This window comes from Alligator mississippiensis, chromosome 14, assembly GCF_030867095.1.
Source record: "Alligator mississippiensis isolate rAllMis1 chromosome 14, rAllMis1, whole genome shotgun sequence".
Taxonomy (NCBI): Eukaryota; Metazoa; Chordata; order Crocodylia; family Alligatoridae; genus Alligator; species Alligator mississippiensis.
In genome coordinates this window covers 24717141-24738705 of record NC_081837.1, presented here as the reverse complement: position 1 = coordinate 24738705, position 21565 = coordinate 24717141, and the positions used below count along the sequence as shown (strand labels likewise).

General features: G+C 47.5%; 1 protein-coding gene and 1 long non-coding RNA gene across 2 annotated transcripts; both read left to right on the top strand.

The window, feature by feature from the left end:
• The first annotated feature begins 253 nt into the window (after window positions 1–253).
• LOC109284487 (uncharacterized) lies at window positions 254–7463 on the top strand. The gene is made up of 3 exons (XR_002091965.2): window positions 254–520; window positions 2750–2864; window positions 7191–7463. It is a non-coding gene; the product is annotated as an uncharacterized LOC109284487 (long non-coding RNA).
• An 11000-nt stretch (window positions 7464–18463) lies between these two features.
• Window positions 18464–21046, top strand: LOC102575294 (C-C motif chemokine 4). The gene is made up of 3 exons (XM_006264137.4): window positions 18464–18628; window positions 18974–19088; window positions 20661–21046. The coding sequence occupies exons 1-3, from the start codon at window positions 18559–18561 to the stop codon at window positions 20746–20748; spliced, it is 273 nt and encodes a 90-aa protein (XP_006264199.1). The 5' UTR covers window positions 18464–18558; the 3' UTR covers window positions 20749–21046.
• The last annotated feature ends 519 nt before the right edge of the window (window positions 21047–21565 follow it).

Genomic DNA, 21565 nt, shown 5'->3' with positions numbered 1-21565 from the left:
ACACCCAAGCAAGAAACTGAGCGTCATCCTGTGTGGTTTGCAAGCAACTAAACCTCAACTCAAAATAGTTGACTCCCCCCACTTCCTGTGCCCTGAGCATGTGTGGGGCTGGGTCCTTATCTCTTGATCAGTCAGAGATCTTTCAGTAACGGTAGTTTTCTCCCCACCTCCCCCTCTCTCCAGAAGCATCAAGGATATGACCAGAGGTAACTAGAGAGGAGTTGGGCACAGAAATAGTTTCCATTCACTCACTTCTCTCTTAATAACCATTCATCTCCATGATCTTCCACCTCTGCCCCCATGGACATTCCAGAGCTCTCATGGAAATCCCTCTTGGGGGCTATAAAGTGGAGAGAAGGACTGGGGGAAGTCAAACACCTTTTGACCACGTAGCCCTGCAGGACCCTGCCTGCCGCTTGAGCTGGCCATCGCAGAACCAACCTGGAAATGAAGGCCACCACATTAACCCTGACATCTCTACTCCTTGTAGCTCTATGCACTGAAGCTCATTGCTTTTTCTGTAAGTATAAGCTCAGCCCATGTTTTTGTTTTACACAGCCTTCATGCTTGCTTTCTTCTAATGGCTGTCATGAATATCAAGATGTTCCCAGCAGCCAGCAGTAGAGGTATGGAGTTTTTTGAGGGGACTAGATAGAGCAAAGGATAGGTCTTTTTGTGCTTGAAACACTGGGGTTGACTTGAGCAACAGGCTTTATTGCCTGCCTGTGCTATGGAGTCTTTTGCCTTTGCTCATTTCATTGAGGGTGGAGTATAGTGAGCATCAGAGTCTTTTGGCAGCCTTGAAATTCTCAGCCTAAACAGCTCCTTGAGAGAGGTCCCTGTCTAACCAGACATCATGATTGTCCTTTTCCTCATCTATTTGCATGATAAGGCTCTGAGGGCCTCTGAAACTCCCAACACTCTGTCTGAGGGCTGTAGCACAACTGAATCTGGGTCTGGGTCTTTTCCATAACATTAGAGGTTGTGCTGGGTACCTCCACAGGAATACTGTCCTTGTTGTCCCGGGATGCTCTTTGCACATCCACTTCCTGGTTTTGGCCCAAAAATCTTACCTCTGGCAGAGGTATTCTTGTGACTGGACTCTTTTGTGCATTGCTCCAGCTGCCTGGAACAGACTTAACACAGCATACTCTCCACTAACTTAATTGTCCCAAGTGTATCTCTTCTCCTTTATGAGTAATTAGAGTTCAGGAGTGGTTGAATTTTCTGACAGATCTCAGAATCTGTTGTAAATGCTACTACTATTTCCAAGAAGAGTTTGTTTGGATGGGGTGTAGAAGTCTGTCTGCAACACTGGTGGCTTTCCAGATGGTGCATCTGTGTATGGAACTGAAAATAAAATTTAAAAGAAAGGTTTGTAACCTGGTCAGCAGGCTGTAGGTTTCTGATCACACTGTTGTATGTATTTGTTGTCTTGCCATTTGGTCCCATTGGTCCTTCTAGCCATCCTCACTGACTGTTTATGGCTGCAATAAAAATGATAATAACCATAAGGCAGGCTAAGGACTCAGGTTTCCAGTTACTGGGATCCTGTTACTGAGCTGTAAAGAGATGAGCCAGCTGGTGGGAAGATGGGAACAGGGGATCCTGATACTAGGACCCTTATTGTATTGTATTGTTACTTTTATCACATGTTGGTTGCACATGTGATTGGCAGAGACCTTCCTGCCAAAGCCTTTGGATGGGAAATAGCTTTTCTCTAAAAGGAAATATCTGCAAACCAATGCCTGTTGTTGACTTAAAAAAAAAAAAAAGTTTTAATTAAAACAAAACCAAACCCACACATAGTTGTTTTTTTGTTTTGTTTTGTTTTTGTTTTTGTTTTCAGTTTCCTTATGAAAACCTCAACATTTTGACCAAGAATTTCAATGAAAGTATTTTTGGCAACATTTCTTACAGGCATTAAATAAATCAATGATAAAAAATTGCTGAACCATCTTTGAGAATAAGAATGGAACCAAAATGGGTTGAAGGGTCTTTAGCCTCAGAGTGATATGGTACATCTACCCAAAGGGTTTCCATTCCCCAGGCTGCTAAGGGTTCAATTCCATTGACCTGCCTCCCCCTCCTGGTGGCCCATGGTGCCTCTCCTGTTCCATCATGAACATCTTGGCCTTGCTCTAACTACACCTACTGGAAAGTTCATGAGCCTTGATGCTGTAGAGTCTGGGGAACTTGTGGTCAGGGTCTCATGCTCTGATCTGAACTCCAGCTCTTGCCAGACTAAAATCTCAGACTAAAGGGATGCTTAATTAAGAGAAATGTTTACAGAGAAGTTGCCCCTGTCTCCCTCACACCCCAGCCTCAGGTAACCATGTCTCCTCCTCCAAACTTCATGAAGGTTCCACCTACACAAGCTTCAACCAAATTAAATAACACTCAAGATATCCCCAGCATGAGGGTTGTTATTGCCTGTGATGCTAACAGGGTGACTGGGGCATAGAAAAGGGAAGAGACTTGATCAAGATCATAAGGCAACTGAGCAGCTAGGAATATTATTGTCATATTTCCTGCCAGGGGCAGCAGGAAAGCAATGTGAAAAAACAGCCGATCCAATCTGAGGGAGTGAAGAGCATGATCATAAGAAGGTACTAGCCTGACACCAGAAAAAGGGTTTTGGCTACTAACCAGCACAAGTTTTAACTATTAGCCATGACTAAACTTCTGCAGTCTTTTCCTATTATAATGTGGGGCAGGAGAATTCACCCATTTCTCTTCTTCTTCTCAGATGATAGGAAACCTAAATGCTGTTATGGAAGCAATTTTGTGAAAAGGCCAGTTCCTTCATTCCTCATCCGGGGTTACCGAAATACAAGTTCCACTTGCTCCCATCAGGCTGTGCTGTGAGTATCCCCAGGTGTCAGACACATAACCTGGATGTTCCTATTTTCTTTTGCATCTGCAATGTTGTCCATTTCAGAAAATGAAATTGCCTTTCCAAGAGTTTCCCCGTCCAAGTGATTTTGCTAGGAACTCCCATCCCTAATCATCAGCTTCCAACAACCAAGCTCCTTTTCAGCAAATGGTTAATAAAAGTTGTTATGATTAGGTCTCTTGCTGCTGGGATTGTGTTAGGTTTCATTCCCATGCAAAATTCTGCCACTTTTATAACAAAAAATACATCTTAGTTAATCTACTGCTACAGGATATGGGGACCTGTTCATTTCAGTTTCAGCTGAAACTGGTTCCCAAGAAACCTGAAATATGACCTCTTTACATGACAATAAGAGCATTCACACCACCATTAACTCTGAAGTAACTAAATCAGTTATTTAGCTACAACTTTTCCTGTACTTTATTTGTAAAAGCCTGCCATAAATCTTCCGTTACAGTAAATTTTCATCAGAGATGAAAACCAGATCACAAATGTAAATGTAAGGAGAAAAAAAAGTGCTTTTATCCAAGGGTTGGCCTTCTATTTCTACCTCATTGGTGAACAGAAATTTTAGGAAATAAAGAACACAGTACATCAGGAATAGATTAACCTGAGTTACAAAAGGGGCAGTAGGTGGTGACATTGGCTGCATCTGTCCTAAATCAGCTTGAGTGCTGCAGTATTTAGATATGAATTTAAAGTGCTCAACCCCTGGCTTACAGGCCAGATTCGGCCTTCAGAGCCATATGATCCAGCCCATTGGGGGTGCCAGTAGTCCTGTTTCCCCCCAGGTCCAGTCAGGTGGGAGTCCAGGGCAGGGTAAAAGTATTTTGGCACAGTGATGAGGGGCACAGAGTAGAGGTAACCAGGAGAGGCCTTAAGGACATCAAGAGAGCTGTGGAGCATCCAAAGTGGGACTGATAGGGATCACACCAAACTAGGATAGAAGTGCACTGGCACAGCAGGTTGAGGCTATATAGGAATACCTGGGTGAGCTATAGGCATAACCGAGTGGGGGCAACTGGGATAGCAATCCCAGAGGCAAGGGACCAAAACCAGCTGCACTGGTCCCAGCAGGAACTTCAAGTGCCCCTGGTGCAGAACCACACTGCTATGCCACTGGCTGCCGGTAGAGTTCATGGTGTGTGGACTAGTCTGTGTTTGAGGTCTTCAGACTACACTAGGGAAGGAAGCTGCAGGTCAGCACTGAGGTATGTTGGTAAAGAAGCTACACCTAGAACTCTGTGCTTGGGTCCATCCAGCATTGACAAGCCCTTCTCTGTAAGAGTAGAAACAGACATCACCTTTCTCAGTGGACAAGCTTTGCAGGGAGCAACTCTTCAGAAAGCCACCCCTTCACAAAAAAGGTCCAATGGGCACAAGCTAGTTGAGGAAAAATTAGGTTGGGCATAAGGAAAAACTTATTTTTCATACAGGTATCTAGAATCTGGAACACACTCCCAGCAGAGGTTTCATAGTTGGCAGGGTAGGGTTGGAAGGGACCTGAGCGGATCATCAAGTCTGACCCCCTGCCATGGCAGGAAAGAGTACTGGGGTCAAATGACCCCAGCAAGATGTTCATCCAGCCTCCTCTTAAAGAACCCCAGGGTAACAGCCAGCACCACTTCTCTTGGAAGTTGCTTCCAGATCCTAGCCACCCTGACAGTGAAGTAGCGCCTCCTGATATCTAGCCTAAATCTACCCTCTGCCCGCTTGTGACCGTTATTTCTTGTCACTCCCGGAAGTGCTTGGGGGGACAGGGACTGTCCCAATGCCTGCTGGTCCCCTCTGACCAGTTTGTAAATGAACACTAGATCCCCCCTAAGCCTTCTCTTTTGGAGGCTGAACAGGTTCAGGTCCCTTAACCTCTCCTCGTAGGGCCTGCCCTGCTGACTCCTGATCATGCGGGTGGCCCTCCTCTGGACCCTCTCCATGTTGTCCACATCCCTCCTGAAGTGCGGCACCCAGAACTGGATGCAGTACTCCAACTGCGGCCTGACCAGTGTCACATAGAGGGGGAGGATCACCTCCTTGGACTTGCTTGAGATGCATCTGTGGATGCATGACAAGTTACGGTTGACCTTCCTGACAGTGTCCCTACACTGTCGTCCCATTTTCATTTTGGCATCAATAATGACTCCAAGATCCTTTTCTGGCTCTGCACTGATGAGAAGGGAGTTCCCCAGCCTGTAGGTATGCTGCTGGTTCTTCCTCCCCAGGTGCAGCACCCTGCACTTGTCAGTGTTGAAACCCATCCTGTTCTCATCCACCCACCCCTGTAACCTGTCTAGGTCTGATTGCAGGCTATTCCTCCCTTCTGGCATGCCCACTTCTCCCCACATCTTAGTGTCATCTGTGAATTTGAACAGGGTGCTTTTTACCCCCTCGTCAAAGTCGCTGATGAAGATGTTGAACAGTGCGGGGCCCAGGACCAAGCCCTGTGGAACCCCACTGTCCACATCCCTCTAGGTCAAAAATGACCCATCCACCACCACTCTCTGGATGTGGCCCTCCAGCCAACTAGTGACCCATTTGACTGTGTAGGTGTCAACACCACAGTCCCCTAGTTTTTTATTTATTTTTTTTAATGAGAATGGGGTTGAGAGACAGTGTCACAGGCCTTCCTAAAGTACAGAAAGACTACATCCACTGGTACAGCTACATCTAAGGATTTTGTGACCTGGTTATAGAAGGCCACCAGGTTGGTCTGACAGGACCTGCCTCTAATGAACCCATGTTGGTTGCCCCTAAGCATAATTTCCCCTGCTGGCCCCTTGCAGACATGTGCCAGGATAATTCTCTCAAAAATCTTACCCAGGATCGAGGTAAGACTAACTGGCTTATAGTTTCCTGGGTCCTCCTTCCTCCCTTTTTTGAAAATGAGAACCACGTTGGCCCTTTTCCAGTCCTCTGGCACCACACCAGAGCACCATGAGTGCTCATAACCCCTGCTATGACCTCTGCTAATTCCCTCAGCACTCTGGGGTGGAGATGGTCAGGACCTGCTGATTTAAATATGTCCAGTCCCTCCAGAAGTTCCCTGACTAGGTCCTCACTGACCTTAGGCCTGGGTGCACCTCCTCTGGGACCTACTGGGGTCCCAGTGGGGGAGAGGGGTAACCCAGTCTCTGCTCAGAAAAATGGAGACAAAGAAATGATTAAATAGGTGTTCAGGAGGAGATTGGACAAGCACCTCATTGAACTTGTTTGAGCCTCCCACATATGGCAGGGGACTGAACTTGGTGATCTTATAGCTCCCTTCTGGCCCTACTATTCTACTATTGTATGCTACTATTCTGGTCCTACTATTTTACTATTTTGTGTTTGTCCACAAACAGAAATATCCTGGGATTGGTACATATACATATCACCCTTCTAATCAGGGTTTATAACGTGAGCAGCTGAATGCAACATCTCTTTTCTACCATAGATTCAATGATGCCATCCCAGGATAATGCACTTTGCAATGTTCCAGGATAATCTTTTAATACTCCTTATCCCATGAACCATTTTAGGATTTATCTTGGGAAAACACACATGGACAAATAAACAACTGCACTTTGTCCCAAGATAAAGTGGTTAATTCTGGGATAAATAATGATGCCTTTTTGTAGCCCAAGGAAGTCAATTTCACTACAAAAAGATGAACATTTCATTGCAAAGGGCTTTATTTCCCAGCACTATCACAGTCATTGCCTTAGCTCAGGGCTGCAAGAGCTTTGGTGTAAGTTTGTGGATAATTATTTTAGAGGTGCTCGACCCCTGGTTTATAGGCCAGATTCAGCCTGCAGAGCCATATCAACCAGACCACTGGGGGCCGCAGGAGTCCAAAAATTTGGTGGTGGGGGAGTGGTAGTAGAAACAGATGCTTCCCTGCTGTCAAAATTCTGGACCTGTGGGGAGCACAACAGTCCAGATAACATGCTGGATCCATGTGTGGAGGTGGCCCTGGGCCCAACCTGGGGACATGAGGCCAGTCCCTGGAAATGGTGTGGAGCTGCTGGAGTTGGTGTGGGGCCTTGGAGGCACGGTAGGGCCGCAGGAAGCAGCATGGGACTCTGGGAGGTGCCACAGATCTACATGATGCAACACAGGTCTGAGAAAAGCAGGGCAGGGCTCCAGGATGTGACAAGGAACCCAATGCTGGCTCATGGGGCCCAGTCTAGCTCGCAGACCAGGCCCAAGCCACTCATCTAGCCCGTGCAAGAAACAGATGGTGCACCACTGCTCTGTTTCTTTATTCCCCTGTGATTAAGGAACTCTGCCTCAATGCTCTTTCTTATTCTGTTCACAGTGTGGAGCTTCGGAAAGGGAAGGAAATCTGTGTTGATCCCTCTGAGAAATGGTTTCAGAATTATGAACAAATGAAGAAAAAACAATCTTCTAGTGGCGCATAGGCTGTCAGCAGCAACTGAACACAATCCTACATGTTCTTTATATGACTGTTATTTATATTTTAGCTTGATGGCTAGTTTTTAGAGCAGATTAGTTTATAAAACACACCTTCTCTCCCCCCGCCCCACTTATGTATCCTCTGACCCTAGTCACTATGTCATAGAGAAGTTAGCCTATGCCAATACTAATTTGTTTTGTAAAGTCATAATAAAACATTGTGTATTCTAACAAGTCATAGTGCTATCATTCATAAGGCAGTTCCTTCCCTGTTTCTGAATAAGACTGTCTGTATCATCACTATGTACCTCATAGTTTCATAGTTTCATAGTTGGTAGAGTCAGAAGGGACCTGAGCAGATCATCAAGTCTGATCCCCTGCCATGGGCAGGAAAGAATGCTGGGATCAAATGACCCAAGCTAGGTAAGTATTTAGCCTCCTTTTGAAGAACCCCAGGGTAGGAGCAAGCACCACTTCCCTTGGAAGTTGGTTCCAGATCCTAGCCTCCCTGACTATGAAGTAGTGCTTCCTGATGTTTAGCCTGAACCTGCAACTTATCAACTTGTGGCCATTACTTCTAGTTACTCCTGGTAGTGCTCAGGGGACCAGGGACTCTCCTGTTCCCTGCTGGTCCTCCCTGGTAAGTTTATAGATGGCCACCAGATCCCCTCTCAGCCTTCTCTTGTGGAGGTTGAACAGGTTCAGGTCCTGTAGCCTCTCCTTGTACGGCCTGCCCTACTGCCCCCTGACCATGCGAGTGGCCTTCCTCTGGACCCTCTCAATGCTGTCCACATCCCTCTTGAAGTGTGGCACCCAGAACTGGATGCAGTACTCCATCTGTGGCCTGACCAATGTAGCATAGAGGGGGAGGATCACCTCCTTGGACCTGCTTGTGATGCATCTGTGGATGCATGACAAGGTGCAGTTAGCCTTACTGACCATGTCCTCACATTGGCGGCCCATGTTCAGCTTGGAATCAATAATGACTCCAAATTCCTTTTCTGCCTCTGTGCTGATGAAAAGGGAGTTCCCCAGCCTATAGGTATGCTGCTGGTTCTTCCTCCCTATGTGCAGTACCTTGCACTTGTCAGTGTTGAATCCCATCCTATTCTCATCTGCACACCACGTAACCTGTCCAGATCTAGTTGTAGCCTGTCCCTCCCTTCTACTGTGCCCACGTGTCCCCACATCTTAGTGTCATCTGTGAATTTGAATAAGGTGCTTTTCACCCCCTCGTCCAAGTCACTGATGAAGATGTTATACAGCGAGGGCTCGAGGACTGAGCCCTGAGGGACCCCACTGCCCACGTCCCTCCAGGTAGAAAATCACCTGTGCACCACCACTCTCTGGGTGTGGCCCTCCAGCTAATTTGTGACCCATCTGACTGTGTAGGCATTGATGCCACAGTCACCTAACTTTTTAATGAGAATGGGGTGAGAGACAGTGTCAAAGGCCTTCCTAAATTCCAGGAAGACTACATCCTCCGTGACACCTGCATCTAAGTATTTTGTGACCTGGTCATGGAAGGAACCCAGATCGGTCTGACAGGACCTGTCCCTAATGAACCCATGTTGGTTGCCACTAAGCATAATCTCCCCCACTGGTCCCTCGCAGATGTGCTCCTGGATAATTTTCTCAAAGACCTTCCCCAGGACCGAGGTAAGATTAGCAGGCCTATAGTTACCTGGGTCCTCCTTCCTCCCTGTTTTGAAACTGGGGAACTCAATGGCCCTTTTCCAGTCCTCTGTCACCTGGCCAGAGCACCACAAGTGCTCATAAAGCCATGACATGGGTCCCACAATGACCTCTGCCAATTCCTTCAGAGCCCTAGGGTGGAGATCCTCTGGACCTGGTGACTTGAACACATCCAGCCCCACCAGAAGTTCCCTAACTAGGTCCTCACTGACCCTGGGCCTGGGGGTCCCTCTCCTGAGTCTGTCTGGAATCCCAGTGTGTGTGTGTGTGTGTGTGGGGGGGGGATGTCCTGGTCCCTCCTCAGAAAAATGGAGGCAAAGAATTTGTTAAAGAGGTCAGCTTCATCATCTGGTGCAACCACCAGATTGCCAAGTGTGTCCTGCAGGGGCCCCACATTACCCAGTGCTTTCTTTTTACTCCCTACATATTTAAAAAAAGGACTTGTTGTTGTCTTTGATCCTGGTCACTAGTCCTAGTTCCGTCTCCACCTTAGCCTTCCTAACAGCCCCCTACAGTCTCGAGCAATGGAGGTATAATCCTCCTTGGTGGTGGCCCCTCCCTTCCATTGGGTGTACACCTCCTTTTTAGCTTTCAGATGTTCCTGAATGCCTTTTATGAGCCATAGGGGCTTTTGAGCACTCTTGCCCCCTTTGACTCGCATTGGGACTGTCACCCTTTGGCCTCAGAGGATTGTTTCCTTAAGGAATGACTACTCGGCTTGGACTCCCAACTCCCGTACCCTCTGGAGTGCCTCCCCCACTAATCTCCTTAACTCATTGAAATTGGCCCTCCTGAAGTCAAAGGCTGCTGCCTTTCTGCAGGCCTTTGACACCCTGCGCTGGATAGTGAATTCCAGTAGGCGATGATCGCTATCACCCAGGTGGTTGAGAACCTGCAGTCTCCTCACCAGGTCATCACCTGTGGCCAGGACCAGGTCTAACAAGGCATTTCCCCTGGTGGGACTGTGCACCTCCTGGGTTAGCTGGAGCTCCTGTATCTCAGGTAGGAACCTATGTGAACGGTCAGACTTGACTGATTGCTCCTCCCAGCAGATGTCTGGGTAATTTAGGTCACCCATGATGACCACATCCCTTGACCTAACTGCCTCAACAAGCTGACCTAAGAATTCCCAAAACATGTATTCTGAGGCTGTTGAACAAATTTGACCTTGGGTCATAGCAGAGGAATTTTTGCTCCCTCAGCAGCAGCAGCAGAGAGGGGAAGATGAGGATGAGGGAATTGTCAACATTGTCAAGGTGCATTCCTTCTAGGGTTTCATCTAAATCAAAGTCTTATGTCTCAATGGCTTTGATTTGGACAAAATTTTATAATTAAAAAAAATCCCCAAAAAACTATTCACAATGGAATTACCATTAAAAAAAAAAAAAAATCCAAGGGAGTTTTTTGTTTTTTGCCCCAAAATTGACATTGTTCATTGAAAACAGTGTCTAAAATAGGGTTGTCTGGGCTGGTGTTTTAAAAATGGGTTGATTTCTGTGGTGGGAGCTCTGCCACAAGCACCCAGAGGGCCCAATTGCTGCTCCTGGTGCCAGTGAATATGGGGCTTTTTTTTTTTTTTTAAAGCTCTGCAGTCACCGGCTGCAGGAGCAGTGTTTAGGGCACCTGGACACTTGTGGAAGAGCTCCCCCATGCAGCGGGGGGCAGTGGGGATTGTCCCCCCAACCTGGTACCCGTGCAGCAACTGTCATATCGCATGGGTGCAGCACAGCTCAGCAGGGTGCCATGCGCTGTCTGAGAGCTGGGGCGGCTCCAGCAGTGAGCTGGAGCACAGCTCAGCCCCACTGGCCCCAGGTCCCAGACAGTGCAGGGCACCCTGCCAAACCACACTACACCTGCGTCATGGGGCACCTGCCTCGTGGGTGCCAAGTGAGGGGGGCAATCCTCACTGCCCCACACTGCACAAAGGGGTTCTGGCACAAGTGCCCAGAGGCCCCAATGACTGCTACTGCAGCCGGTGACTGCAGGACTTTTGTTTTTTGCTTTTTTTCTTAAAAAAATAAAAATAAAATAAAATAAAAAAGCCCTGCACTCACTAGGACTAGGCTGGGGCTGGTCAGGTGGGGGCTGGGGCTGGGCCTGGCTTTCATGGGGACTTCTCCTGTGGCTCCTCCAACCCGAGGAGAGGCAGGCACAGCTGAAGGAGCCATGGGAAAACCTGCAGCTGCCTGGCTGTGCCTGCCTCTCCCCATCCAATGCAAATCACCGAATCTCTCTCAATCAGCACTGAATCTTCCAAAGCTGATTCATCCGAGTTAATTCAGAACAGTGATCCAAATCTCTGAATCATATCACTGTCATCTGAATCAGCCAAATCTGAATCCAATACTTCCCTGTTCGCACAGGCCTAATCTGCAGTCTTCTGTCTTCCAGAAATCAACAGCTCCCTTGCTTCTTCTACCCGGGGGCTCCTTCCTTCTATGCAAAGTACAAATGAGCAACCTGCTCACCACTGGAACTGCTATCATCTCTGAGATGGGTGCCATCTTTGAAGGCTGATGTTGGCATTTCTTGGTGCTGCTGGGGCCTTTCTCACGTTTGCCCTTATGAGCCTGGGAAAAGGGCTCTGAACTCACATGGGACCAACGTGAAACATACAAAAGAGGCCCAGTACTCTGAGGGGTATGCTCTCACAATTTTTTTTTTTCACAAGACCCCTCCATGCCAGTGGTGTTTCTCACTGCCTGCTGCACTGGTTCCCATGTAAGAACTCAGTGCTCTTCACAGGGGAATGCTAGGCAAACTTCTGATAGCAGACTTGTCAGGGGCATCACAAAAGCACTTACTTAAGCTCCCCAAATAATTGTTAGATGCAGCCTTTCTCTGAGACCCAGGGGAAGTGGAAGTTCTGGGTGAATTTCCTTCTTTTGCTGGTAATAGAGGCCTCTTTGCAACCACAAGCACAGCAGCTCTGCAAACAATATAATGATGGTGACCAAAAGCCATGGTGGGAGCTCTGCAGGACTGACTTGGAGCTCCCTGAAAGCCATGGGAATGTTCCCTACATCATCCATGGCCATTGAGACAACGCTGTCTTACTGTCAAAACCTTCCACTAGGTAAGAGGATCCTCTGTGGCATAGAGCATGTTAGAATTGGAACATCACACAGGGCACCAGACGGAAACTTCCTTCCACAAGGAGCTATAGGTACCAACTTTTCATTTTGCCTCGAATGGAGACAAAGAATCCAAATCTGACAATTAAATTGCTTGTGAAATGAAACAGTCTGTAAATATGTCATATCATATCAGACCATGTCATTTTGTGACCTATCATATGTTAAAACAACAGAGTTAAACATAAATGATTAATTCATTTCCCTTTCAAACTTCAGCTGTCATAGGGCACCCCGGTGCCCCTGCTCCTAGAGAGGAGAAACTGCCAGGGAGAGAGTGAGCCAGCCCTGGCCTGACATAACGAGCCCAGTTGAGGGTTGCCCGGGTAACAAGCGCAGCTGCGGGTTGCCGGAGCAACTAAGGGGAGCCAGCTGCCTGTAGGGGGCAGGGCCTGGCCCTTATAAAGCCCAGGGCTGAGGCTAGGCTGGTAGTTCCCTGCCAGCAGCCAGAGAGGCAGGAACTCATGGGGCTAAGATGCGAGTTCTGCTCGAGCAGGCTGAGGGATGGTGGCTCTGTAGCGCAGGAGCTATGTTGTTGCAGCCAGGCGGCCTTAAGCTAAGTTACAGCCAGGAGGCTTGTGTTTTGTTGGGTTAGTGTGTGTATTACAACTGGAAGCTTGGGTGAGGCTGTAGGGGTTGGAGGAGGCCTCATAGGAACCCCATAGGGGTGGGGTGCCCTAGAGCCAGTGAGGGCTCAGTCTAGCACCAAGAGGGCGCATTATTCTTATAGGTACCCCAGTGGTATGGGGACTCCAGCGCCAGGGAAGGCGCGGCTTGTGCGCCAGTGAAGGTGCAACTGGCAATGAGGAGCACAACCAGTAGGTTGTGGGCGGGGAACAGAGACCCCGGGTTGTGTGTGGGGTATGTAGACCCCAGCCTCCAGAGCGGGGCAGAATTGAGAAGCCCAAGGTGGGCACAGCAAGCCCCAAGGAGGGGGAGCGCCATACCGGACTATTGAGAAGCCCTAGCATGGGCACGGCGAGCCCCGAAGAGGGGGAGTGCCATATTAGGAGCCCTAGAGCGGGGCGATATTGAGGGGCCCGATTGAGGAACCCAGGACAGGAGTAGCGAGCCCAGTAACAGGCTAGCACCATGGAAAACCCGGGGCAGGGTGCTGCGGTGGACCCCGACGGAAGGAGTTAGTGGCATAGCGCCTCAGGAGAAGGGCAAGGTGCTGCGGTTGTCCCTGGCAAAAGGGGATAGCAGTGCGGGGAGCCCATACCAGAGAGGGTAGTGGTACGGTGGGCCCAAAAGACCGGTGGCTCGAGGGGACATCCCAGAGGGGATAAGCGTATTGTAGAGAAGGCCCAAGAGTGGGCGTAGGTGCATTGTGACAGGACAACGTCTTTCCCATCAGCGAGGCTTGGGGCGTGGTGGTATTAGGGGTGGTAAGAGTCACGCACAGCCCATAAGGCTAGGGTGCCTGGGGGGGGGGCACCCGTCATACCGGGAGACCCCAGGAGTCCAGGAACACATGAGTAGCCGTGCCCAGGGAATCGTAGGCAGCCTCCCAACCTTATATTTACCAGCAAGACGTGGTGGGCGAGAATAAAAGGGTGCCTTGGGCCGGCCTTGACACGGAACGAGGGACCTCGAGGAGATCATGGCCCTCCTAGAGGACTCCGTTGTGACACAGCATATTCCCACAAAATGTGTGATTATTGAGTCACATAATTGGTCTATTCCCACAATATTAGTGTTATCACACTGGTATTTTCCAATGGAAAAAAAAATATGTATAGGATATTTTTCTTTCAGCTCTACTGTCACTTCTTCTCTTGTGGTGTTTGGCTGTTTGCTACAACCCCCTCCAGATTCCTTCCTTTAGCCATCCTGCTTACCTTTCCCACTCCTCCTCTTCCTTCCTACTCTTCCCATGTCCCACTCTTTAGCTTATCTCCCAGCATAACCCTCCAACAGTTGTGCTACCCTTGCATGGCTCATGCATTTGGTGTATAGCATCTCTCCCTGCCATTCCTTGTCTCTTACAGGGATCCTTTACTACATTATTTCAGTACAGAGCTCTGTGGTTATCCAGTTCCTTTTTGCTACAAGGTTGTGTTATAATATACTAATAACAACAATACAGCACCTCAGAGCCCCACCTTCTGAGCAGCTCTCTCTAACTCATATCTGAGGAATCCATAAAATCCCTCATCATCCATCCCTCTCTGGACCATCCCATTGGCACGATACTACAATATACAAGTGTCAGTGTGTTCACAAGGCTGCCATAATCTCACCTCTTCATCCTTAAGGAGGAAGAGATTAATATCCCAAAATAACTGAGCTCTTGGGGCTCAAATTAACTCAATGTGTTAGGCACTTAATTCCCAATGAAGTTAGACTCCTTGAAAATCCCATCACTGTACTTGACAAGCAGCACAAAGGGTAGTGGTTTGGAGAGTCAAGAAGGGATTAGTTATGACAATGATAAGTAAATTATAATGATACTTATCAATGCAATAATGCCAGAGAAGAAACCTTGGAGAATTTCTGATTATGAAAGTGGGCAGGTCTGGGGACAATGCATTCCATGGGATTCACTGATGAACTGGGAGCCACTTAATCATTAATTATGAATAGTTCTGCCCAGCTGGCTTTATCTGATGTTCCCATAAGAACAAATGTTGTTCTGATCTTCATAGAAAAGGGGAACAAGAGTGAAATTGACAGTTAACATAGTGTTAAATCTCATTCTTGCTATGCAAGAGGACAAACATGAAACAGAAACATCTTAAGGATAATTGTGCAATCACAAGCAATTAGCAGAGACTGTCTCTAAAGAGTGAATCACTATGGTTATCTGCTTTTGGTATAGAAAGGGAAGGCATGGAATGTGATGGCTAACTGATTGCCACAAGACCTTTGGTTTAGTACCTAACCACTAAAAAAAAAAAAATGCATTCAGTTTGGCTTGGATGCAAAAAATTGGCTGAATTACTGCAGGCAAAGAATAAGGGGAATGGGCAACAGAATGAATGAGTAAAAAATCCAGGAGATCAGAAGGGACAGGAACAGATCAGGTTCCTCTAAATTACAGCTATTAACCATGAAGTATGACAGGTTTGTTACTATTGCATATTTCCAAAAACACATAACTGCAACTAGACACTCGTGAGAAGGGCTCATGCACAGTGCCACTGATGATGACAACTGATAATGCCAGAGGCGGCCCAGGACTGCAGTGAACAACAGATTTGATGTGCATGAGTCTACAACACAAAAAGCCACGATGATTTTGGTCTGTATATACAAGGCAGAGTTCACAGGGCTGGGAGATACAAAAGCTACAAAGGGACAAATTGAAAATAAGATATCCACTCCTCTGCAGAACTCATGCTAAAGCTAAAGATGTATGGAGCATTCAGGTCTGGAAATCTAGCCACAATGGCTGGAGCTATTAGACAAACTTGGATATACCAGAGAACAGCAACCAAAATCACTCAAGGGGACAGCTAGATTCATTTGGACAGGATAGAAAGGGTGGGACCTATCTAGCTAAGCTGAGTGATGCTCAGACAGGGATTTTGATGTCTGTGAGCATCTAAATGCTGAAAACACCAAGGTTTATTGATGGGTTCTTAGAACATCAAACTTGACAAAGGGTGATATCCTGGTGCTCAGGGAGCTTTGCTTTTGATGCCAATTGAGGCCATATTTCACTTGACAGTGCACTCACAGCAGGGTGATAGGGAGTCCCTCAGCAGGGCATTTTAAAGCAGACAGATCAACCCTGTCCTTTGCAAGAGCTGCTGAAACTAGGGCAGAGGAGTTTACTCACCAGGCAGTTCTCATGCATACACAGTCTGCCCTTCTGGCACTTCTGCCCATAGATGTCAGCATCTGAGTCAGCCCAGTGGCACAACCCACACTCTGTAGGGGAGGGAAAGGGTAATCTGCTGCCTTTCTCAGCCATCTCCAGGGACAGCTCCCAGATCAAGGGTGAGAGTATGGGGCCAGGCTGAGTTCCCAAGAGCAGTCCCTTCCACCTGCAGCTGGCTGTGTTGCATAGCCTCAGGGAAAGGGGAAGATGGGATCTCACAGCACCCTGAAAAGAGAAGCACACAAGTGGGTGAATGTGTAACAAGTGAGCCTCCAGGGATACGACCACTACGTATCTATCTGACACCCCTCCTCATAGCTAGTCCAGTCATGTTTAATACTGGCACATGACAAATGTATACCTTCCACCCCAGCCCAGAACTGCACACTGTTCTGGCTTGTCATGGGAGATCCTGAACCACCATTTCCAAGCTCAGCAATCATGGCTTTCCCCTCCCAGCCTGCTCCTGGTGCTAAAAGAGCAGCTAACATGGCTACTCAGTGGCATGTTCACTTAATTTCTGTTCTAGATGCAGTTCCCCCTTACCTTCTTCTTTTGGCTTTAGGACTTCTTGGTTCATTTCAGAAGAACTGTGGAATAAGGAATGTTCAGTGTAGCTCCTTCTCTGAGTGTGCTTGAGCCTGTCCCAGTTGGGGTCCTGTGCTGCACTGTGATGAGAAGAAGGGTGGTATTGGGGTCAGAGCACAGACTAAGGATTTGGGTAACTTAGATCTACCCTTGGCTCTGCCACTGACACCATGGGTGACCTTGAGCAAGAAACTTACTCCCGCCCAGCCTCAGATCCCCAAGCATAAGCAGAGGCTCAACCTCCTTTGCACTCTGTCTCATTAGAGGGCTTGGGGTTGGGGCAGGGATGCTGCTGCACTATATGTTCATTTGAGTCTCAGCATGGTCCCTTCTATAAGTTAACTGGGGTCTCAAGATGCCTCTGTTAGAGGTGTGTGGAATTGTTTATACTGTAATGAACACTGTGACCACACTGTGAACACTGTGAAAGCACTGCCTCTCCTTCAGAGGCTCCTGACTCCCCATTTGGTCCCCATTTTACAATCACCCTGGGGACATATTACAGATGGAAGATGTTCCATTAATGGTGTCTGGCCTCCTCCCTTTGTACTGGCTCTGAATATCACTGGAGTCTCCATGTCCCATACAAGGATGAAGGGGAAGAGGTGGACCTTATCTGTCAACATTTTTGCAGTTTCTTGGAGAAAATTCTTCACCTGGGACCAGAGGATCCAGGTTAATTATTGCTGCTCCCTCCTATTCCCTCTTTTGTCAAAATCCAATATTTCCTGTGGAACCCTCCTGCAGTAGGAGTTACTGGCTAGGAATTACTGGCTAGGAGTTACTAGTAACTATCATCATGGATGACAGATCTATTAATAGCTGTTGAACATAAAGGTTGGAGATGTTTCCTTAGGTAATTCTAAACCAGTGAGGGTAGATGCAATGAAAAGGAATGAACAGAGGACAGATCACTCTAGGTATATCCAGTACAATGCTTTCCCTCTGGATCATCCATTTCTGCCACTGTTGGAGGCAGCATATCTGTTATGCAGTAGGGTAACAGTGAGCCTAAGCCCACTGAGGCAACCAAATGCATAACAATTGATTCACTGGGGCAACTAATGAAAAACAAACAAAAAACAAAAACAAAAACAGAGAAAGGAGTCGGGGACATATTTTCATCATAAGTGTGCCAAGACGGGGCACCAAGAGAAGCACACTAGCCAATGCTCTCCCATGACAAAATCCAAGGAATCAGTGGATGCATCCCAGTGAAACTCTGCCTGGAGATGTGAATGAATGAGGAACAGGAAGATGGCCCCACAGTCACTGGGGTCTTAATGGATAGAGCTTCCTTCCTGGTCAAGTATATGGCCAACTTTGCAAGGTCCAGGAGTTTAATAAGGAGGTCCCAGGACTTGGTGGAGCCATGAATGGTGAGTGCATAAACAATGAAGTGTGGGGCATAGTGCAGCCAGAACCTCAGAAACAGATCCTTGAGGTGGAAGTCAAGGGGCTGCAACCTGGTTCCCAGTGGCTTATGGGATCAGAGTAGAATACTGGCTTGTACACTACAGACCCTCACCTTCAAATAGGGCACGGACAGGATGTGAGGACAGAATGATGTACTGTTCTGAGCATGAGAGTATCAAGCTGGTGGTGATGGACTGTGCAGAAATGGACCCATTTTGTATCCCCCACCTTGTTGTCATGGTGCAGTAGAGAATGACTGTTGGAGACAATACTGAGCTAGATAGATTACTGGTCTGGCACAATATGGAACTTCTTATGTTCTTATGTCCTGCTGCCCCAGTCTGAGAAAAGAAGTGCAATCTGAAAGTCACAGATCACAGCTTTCCAACTTCCCCTTGCTGCTTCTGCTGATTGCTCAGTTCAGCATAATTTAGGTGACTATGTCATCACTTCCCTGGGATGATGCAAGCCTCCTTTTTCCTTTGAAACACAAAGCCTACCCAACAACGACTATATAAAAGCAGTGGAAGGGATGGGATTCAGCACCAGTCTGCCTGAAAGGCTCCCTGCTTTTGCCTTGCTCCTGCAGCTCCTCCCTACCCAGCAGAAACATGAAGGCTGCTGTGGCTGCCCTCACTGTGCTCCTCCTTGCTTCCTGCTGCTCCTACATCCAGGCTCAGTGTAAGTCCTTTTTTTCTTCTCTAGTTCACACACATCTGACCTCTCTTTCTCTAGTGTGATAGTTCAGGGTTCCTCTCAGAGATATTAAGGTGCATGAAAAGAAAATCTCTCTTCTGTCATTTCCGGTTACAGTATCTCAGTGTGGTTGCTGAGGGTGAAAGGTGAAGCTGCAATATGGCCCCCAAACAGCCACATTCCATCTTTGTAACTGAACTCTCAAAAACCATGGAAGGACACAAAGAGGTTCCGTTTGAAGCTGGGAGGGGTGTTCTGATCCCCTTAGCCACCTTCAATTCTTGGTTGGAGGGAAGAATCACTGGATTTTCTTGTTTCCTTCCCTTCCAGATGGACCTAACACTCCAACCCTCTGCTGCTTCTCTTATGCATCCAAGAAGATCCCACAGGTCCATTTACTTTCCTACAAGGTCCCTAGCAGCATGTGCTCCCAGCCAGCAGTGATGTGAGTATGCGTTTTCAGAGGCAAACTGTACAACCATGCAGAGAAATGGTAAAACCATGTAAAGGCAAACTGTACAACCATGTAGAGAAATATCCACAGGAAAGCCAGAGAAATATCCATAGGATGTGCATGTGAATAACCTGTAATACAGATGACATCTGTATCTTTAGCCCCTTAAACAGAACACTTTTTTTTTTTTTTTTAAGACTTATTCAATATTTTTCCAAGTTTCCCTGCGGCCCTTGTTATTTCAGCAATACAAAGCTTAGGCAGCTGCAGATGACTGCTGATGCTTTGAATTCCCATGTAGAAGAGCCTTACTTGAGGACTCTCTCTTACTTGAGGGATACTCTTCTTGCATCCACATTGCTTTCAGTCTTCTGGGCAATTAGAGCTCTCATGAAGGAATAGTGCTGGCTTGGGAAGAAATATCCCACAGTTCCCTTGAAGTCAGGCCCCAGAGGACAAAAAAGCCGAGGGAGAAAAGCAAGGATATCTTGAGAAGTCTGCTAGGGACACCTGGGCCTGGATCCACAACTGGTGCCACCTGGCATAGCTACATCTGCTGGGGATGCAACCTGAGAAATCCATATTGCATCGTACTGCAGATGAGAATAACCAGCCCTCATTCCTATGGGGAAGACTTAGGATGAGGAAGAGGAGAGCCTGCAGCAATGAGATGACTTCCCAGTGGGTATACGAGGTAGGAATGATGAGGGCTGCTTCCACACATTTCACCAGGGTCAGACCTAGTGTTTTTGAGCCCAGCAAAGAACACCTTCTCTACAGTAGAAAGAAGCTAGGTTCCTACTGGATTTCTATATCATCAAATAACACTCACAGAGCTGTCAGAAGTGTTGGCAACACTGATTCTGTCTGGTCATGCACAAACAACTGCTATAGCTTGTGGGGGTAGGGGATCTATTTTCTTTCTGCCCACTGTGTAGAATCTGTACAGGCAACCTCCGCTTAATGCTCTTAATTGGTTCCAGAAAAACCAAGCATTAAGTGGAACCATGTTAAGAGAAACCCATTTCCTCATAGGAATGAATGTAAATAGAGATAATTGGTTACCACCACTTCTTGCCACAGCTTCTCACTGCTGCCTCTCCCCACACCCCCCCCCACCCGTTGCTCTGGCCCCATGTGCCAGCCTATGCCCTGCGCTCCTGCCACCCTGCCCTGGGCCTCTGCCTCAGGCAGTGGGGGGGCCCGGCAATCATGCCTGCCCTGCCACTCACTGCTTCTCACTGTCGTCACTTCTTCCCATCCCCCTGCCCACCAGTTGCTCTGGCACCATGTGCCAGCCTGGGCCCTGTGCTCCTGCCACTCCACCCTGGGCCCCTGCCAACCCCTACCCTGCGGCACCGGTGTGGACCCCACACACATGCCCATCCACCCTCTCGCTGCTACTCACTGTTTCTCACCACCACTTCACTGAGCGCTATAACGAAACTGGGTCAGTGCTAAGTGGAATCAGGTATGAACTTTAAATGAGCGCTATAGCGAAACAGCGCTAAGTGAAACCACATTAAGCAGGGGTTGCCTGTACTAAGTTTGTTCTCTCTGCAGCTTCACCACTAAGAGAGGCCGGGAAATCTGTGCCGATCCCAAAGCACAATGGGTCCAGGACTACATGAAAGACCTAAAGCAAAACTGACCAGACCCTCACTACAACAGTTAATGACAGCCATCCTTAATGCTTTGGGATTTTGACAGCAGCCATCCTTCCTTTCAGAGAAACCATTGAATCATATTTAATTCTTCCTAGGTATTTTAACATTATATTTAAAGATGGTTTTGTTAAGCAGAACAGTTTATCGTATTTAAATTGTTTGAGATAAATTAAGATGATTTATTTTTAAACAAAAATATACAAATGCATCTGAGCACAAAGCTTGATGCTTCGTGGTCATGTACACTAATGTATTGCTAATAAAGATGTTGGCTCATAAACACCTTTGACTCTCTCTACAGCTTGTGCTATTCTGAGTCCTAGTTTGCAGAGGCATGTGTGGTTTCCTCAAGAATATATCACTGGCTATTGTAACCCCAATTTAAAACAGTTCTTTGCACTAGGCAGTGAAATGGCTCAACTTGAAAGGAAAAAAAAAAGTATTCGGCAAAAACAAGGGTTGATTTATTTATGGGGGAGGTCATTTGTGGACACCATGCTTGGCCTCAGCTGATGTGGCTCTCCTCAGAAATGTGAGATGGGGAGTGTTGTGGTTCTTGGCCTTTTCTGTATCAGGCCTTCTCTCACTTATCTTGAACCAACCTACAACCTTCCACTTAGTATACTGAGATGTACAAGCCCTTCACACCTTGCCCTGAGAGCCAGGTTCCAGGTGGTTATTCTTGACCCTGAAAGGGTTGTACATCCAGTGGCAGAGAGCACTTTTAGGTGGAGTTGGGCAGGAAGTTCTTTCCTATTCTGTCCTAGGATAAACACAGCCCAAACTAGCTGATAGCCCAGT

What these genes read in the sequence shown, in the direction of transcription:
- LOC102575294 (XM_006264137.4), top strand. Translation starts at nt 18,559, where the DNA reads ATGAAGGCTGCTGTGGCTGCCCTCACTGTGCTCCTCCTTGCTTCCTGC. An exon ending in CTCCTACATCCAGGCTCAGT is followed by an intron (nt 18,629 to 18,973) that starts GTAAGTCCTTTT and finishes CTTCCCTTCCAG; the next exon opens with ATGGACCTAACACTCCAACC. An exon ending in TGCTCCCAGCCAGCAGTGAT is followed by an intron (nt 19,089 to 20,660) that starts GTGAGTATGCGT and finishes TTCTCTCTGCAG; the next exon opens with CTTCACCACTAAGAGAGGCC.